General features: G+C 47.5%; 1 protein-coding gene across 1 annotated transcript in view; it reads right to left on the bottom strand.

Moving 5' to 3' along the window:
- LOC134062067 (ELKS/Rab6-interacting/CAST family member 1-like) overlaps positions 1-3,733 on the bottom strand; it is a 101,050-nt gene extending 97,317 nt beyond the window's left edge. Inside the window, exons 1-2 of the mRNA XM_062517939.1 lie at positions 3,083-3,733; positions 22-225 (exon numbers count right to left, since the gene is read on the bottom strand). Coding sequence (XP_062373923.1) covers positions 22-225; positions 3,083-3,733 — 855 coding nt within the window. The remainder of the gene's footprint in view (positions 1-21; positions 226-3,082) is intronic.
- Between the last annotated feature and the right edge of the window lie 217 nt (positions 3,734-3,950).

Here is a 3,950-nt window from a genome sequence, read left to right as displayed (position 1 = left end):
TGTGTGTGTGTGTGTGTGTACCTGGGCCTCGTCCTGCATGACGCGGTACTGCTCCTTCCAGACGGCCATCTTGGCCATCTCGTCCTTGCGCAGCGTGCGCTCCTTCTTCAGCTCGGGGCTCCAGAAGGTCTTGATGGAGTTCATGGAGGAGCTCAGCTTGCTCTCCTTGGCCTCCGCGTCGCGCCGCAGCGCCTCGTTCTCACGCAGAACCTCCTTCAGCTGCGCCTGCGGAACACCCGCACACACGGAACACCGTTAAAAACGGAACACACAGAGCCATATAAAGAGAGAGTTGCGACAACTCCATTGACGCTAATGTTCCATATTTTCTCAACAATAGTTCCCGGAAGTTAGGATCGAACACTCGTTAACAGACAGTAAAAGACGGTTATTTTATGATTCTAACGAACAGTCAAAATCGCTTCCGGGAACTATTTGAACTACTTAAAGTTACATGAACCACGTCACAAACCAAATTTTCTGTACCCGGGTTGTCACAACTCTCTCTTTATATGGCTCTGGTAACACAGTTACAAATGGAACACTGTTAAAAAACGGAACACCACAGAGTTTAAAATGTAACACAGTTACAAATGGAACACTGTTAAGTAACGGAACAGAGTTTAAAATGTAACACAGTTACAAATGGAACACTGTTAAAAAACGGAACAGAGTTTAAAATGTAACACAGTTACAAATGGAACACTGTTAAAAAACGGAACAGAGTTTAAAATGTAACACAGTTACAAATGGAACACTGTTAAAAAACGGAACAGAGTTTAAAATGTAACACAGTTACAAATGGAACACTGTTAAAAAACGGAACAGAGTTTAAAATGTAACACAGTTACAAATGGAACACTGTTAAAAAACGGAACAGAGTTTAAAATGTAACACAGTTACAAATGGAACACTGTTAAGTAACGGAACAGAGTTTAAAATGTAACACAGTTACAAATGGAACACTGTTAAAAAACGGAACAGAGTTTAAAATGTAACACAGTTACAAATGGAACACTGTTAAAAAACGGAACAGAGTTTAAGATGTAACACAGTTACAAATGGAACACTGTTAAAAAACGGAACAGAGTTTAAAATGTAACACAGTTACAAATGGAACACTGTTAAGTAACGGAACAGAGTTTAAGATGTAACACAGTTACAAATGGAACACTGTTAAAAAACGGAACAGAGTTTAAAATGTAACACAGTTACAAATGGAACACTGTTAAAAAACGGAACAGAGTTTAAAATGTAACACAGTTACAAATGGAACACTGTTAAGTAACGGAACAGAGTTTAAAATGTAACACAGTTACAAATGGAACACTGTTAAGTAACGGAACAGAGTTTAAGATGTAACACAGTTACAAATGGAACACTGTTAAAAAACGGAACAGAGTTTAAAATGTAACACAGTTACAAATGGAACACTGTTAAGTAACGGAACAGAGTTTAAGATGTAACACAGTTACAAATGGAACACTGTTAAAAAACGGAACAGAGTTTAAAATGTAACACAGTTACAAATGGAACACTGTTAAGTAACGGAACAGAGTTTAAAATGTAACACAGTTACAAATGGAACACTGTTAAGTAACGGAACAGAGTTTAAAATGTAACACAGTTACAAATGGAACACTGTTAAAAAACGTAACAGTTTAAATTGTAACACAGTAAAAATGTACGAGTGTAACAGAGTTAAAAATGTAACAGTTAAAAAACATGAGATAAATAATTTTCAAAACCAAAATAATTTTTCAAACTTGCCCTGAGGAAGGCCATTTGTGGCTGAAACATGTTAGCATATTTTTAATGTTTAGCCAAGTTAAATGAAGGCTTTTTAAAAAAATACCTTTTCGAGTGCCTCAGACTCACTACCAGATTGAAACTTTGTTGGATCTCCAAACTGATGAGCACCGGAGGTATACAGTACTTATTGAATATCTACTGTACACCCAAGCAGCACTCCTGGATATACCAGTTTGTGGATCAAAATAATTTGATCTGGTAGCTTCACTGTACTAAGCACTCCACTCATTAGATCAGTCTTCCAAAAGTAGAGTTATCCACTGTCGAGGTGGATAACTTGGTGATAACTAAGGGCGCTTTCACACTAGGTCCTTTGGACCGGACCCGGGTTCGTTTGGTCCGATGGTTCGGTTGTTTTTGATAGTGTGAACGCAACCGTACCGAACTCGGGTCGGACCCAGGACCGGACCCGGGTCCGCCTGAAAAAGTGGTCTGGGGTCCAGTTCGCTAGAACGCTGGAGCAGGTTGCTAAGCAAACGTTCTGAAGAATCTAAAGAATCTTTACCTTTGTCTTCTTCATTGCACCGGCTTCTGCTGTGTTGCCAAGTGATATTTGCAAACAGAATTCTGGAAGTTCGTGTCTAGAAGCATGGCGCTTATGACTAAAACGGACCCGGGTGCGCAGACAAACATGTCATGTGAACACAGACCAACTACGGTAGAAGTAACCGCACTCAGGTCCGGTCCACTTAAACTGACCTAGTGTGAAAGCAACCCAAGTGTGTGTGTGTGTGTGTGTGTGTACATGCAGGTCCAGGATGGCGTTATCTCGTGCCTGGCTTAGAGAGTGTGTGTGTGTGTGTGTGTGTGTGGTGTGTGTGTGTGTGTGTACCTGCAGGTCCAGTATGGCATTGTCTCGTGCCTGGCTTAGAGAGTGTGTGTGTGTGTGTGTGTGTGTGTGTGTGTGTGTGTGTGTGTGTGTGTGTGTGTGTGTGTGTGTGTGTGTACCTGCAGGTCCAGTATGGCATTGTCTCGTGCCTGGCTTAGAGAATGTGTGTGTGTGTGTGTGTGTGTGTGTGTGTGTGTGTGTGTGTGTACCTGCAGGTCCAGGATGGCGTTGTCTCGTGCCTGGCTTAGAGAATGTGTGTGTGTGTGTGTGTGTGTGTGTGTGTGTGTGTGTGTGTGTGTGTGTACCTGCAGGTCCAGGATGGCGTTGTCTCGTGCCTGGCGTAGCGAGTGTGTGTGTGTGCGTGTGAGTGTGTGTGTGTGTGTGTGTGTGTGTGTGTGTGTGTGTGTGTGTGTGTGTGTGTGTGTGTGTGTGTGTGTGTACCTGCAGGTCCAGGATGGCGTTGTCTCGTGCCTGGCGTAGCGAGTGCGGTACGGTGGACGCTAGACTGGACGCCGCGGCAGCAACAGACGCGGCGTGATGGTGATGGTCTCCATGGTGATCTCCGAAGGCGATGGCGTCGCTAGGCGCCGAGGACGCGATGTTGGGGCTGCTGCCCATGGTGACCCCTGCGCGACCCCCGTACCCCACGGCGCGACCTCCGACCCCCGACACACACACTCCTCCCGGCGAGCGGCCCAGCGTCAGGCTGCTCTTGGGCAGGTCAGCGGCGGAGGCCGAGGTGTCGGGGAGTGTGTGTGTGTGTGTGTGTGCGTGCGCGTGCGTGTGTGTGTCGCTCAGGTACAGGGGCCCGCTGGTGGCGTAGGCGGCGTTGAGGGACTGGATGTTCTCCATGGAGAGGGTCTTGCCCGTGCCACCCATGCCACCCGTGCCACCCGAGCTGCTGGTGCGCCGGTGCCCCAGACGAGGAGAGCGCGGCAGCCGAGGGGAACGCCCGGGACTCTGCCCACTCCCCCCGCCACTCTGGCCACTCCCCCCTCCACTCTGGCCACTCCCCCCGCCACTCTGGCCACTCCCCCCTCCACCGCTGTGGTTCCCCTCCAGCTTACTCACGGAGCGCGCACTGCCGTACATCCTGCCACGAGGAGCGCAGAGGGATGGAGCGAGGGATGGAGAGAGGGAGAGAGGGATGGAGAGAGGGATGGAGGGATGGAGAGAGGGATGGAGAGAGGGATGGAGAGAGAGGGAGGGAAAGACGACTGGTGGAAGTGGTGGGGTGTTGCTATGGAAACGCCTGTCGCTCTTAAGTCAGTGCCCTCGGCGGGTGGGTCATGATCCGTAGGTCAGGCGT

The sequence above is a fragment of the Sardina pilchardus genome, chromosome 17, assembly GCF_963854185.1.
Source record: "Sardina pilchardus chromosome 17, fSarPil1.1, whole genome shotgun sequence".
NCBI classification, from domain to species: Eukaryota; Metazoa; Chordata; class Actinopteri; order Clupeiformes; family Clupeidae; genus Sardina; species Sardina pilchardus.
Note: the sequence above shows the minus strand (reverse complement) of the source record. Positions and strands in the feature narration are given on the sequence as shown.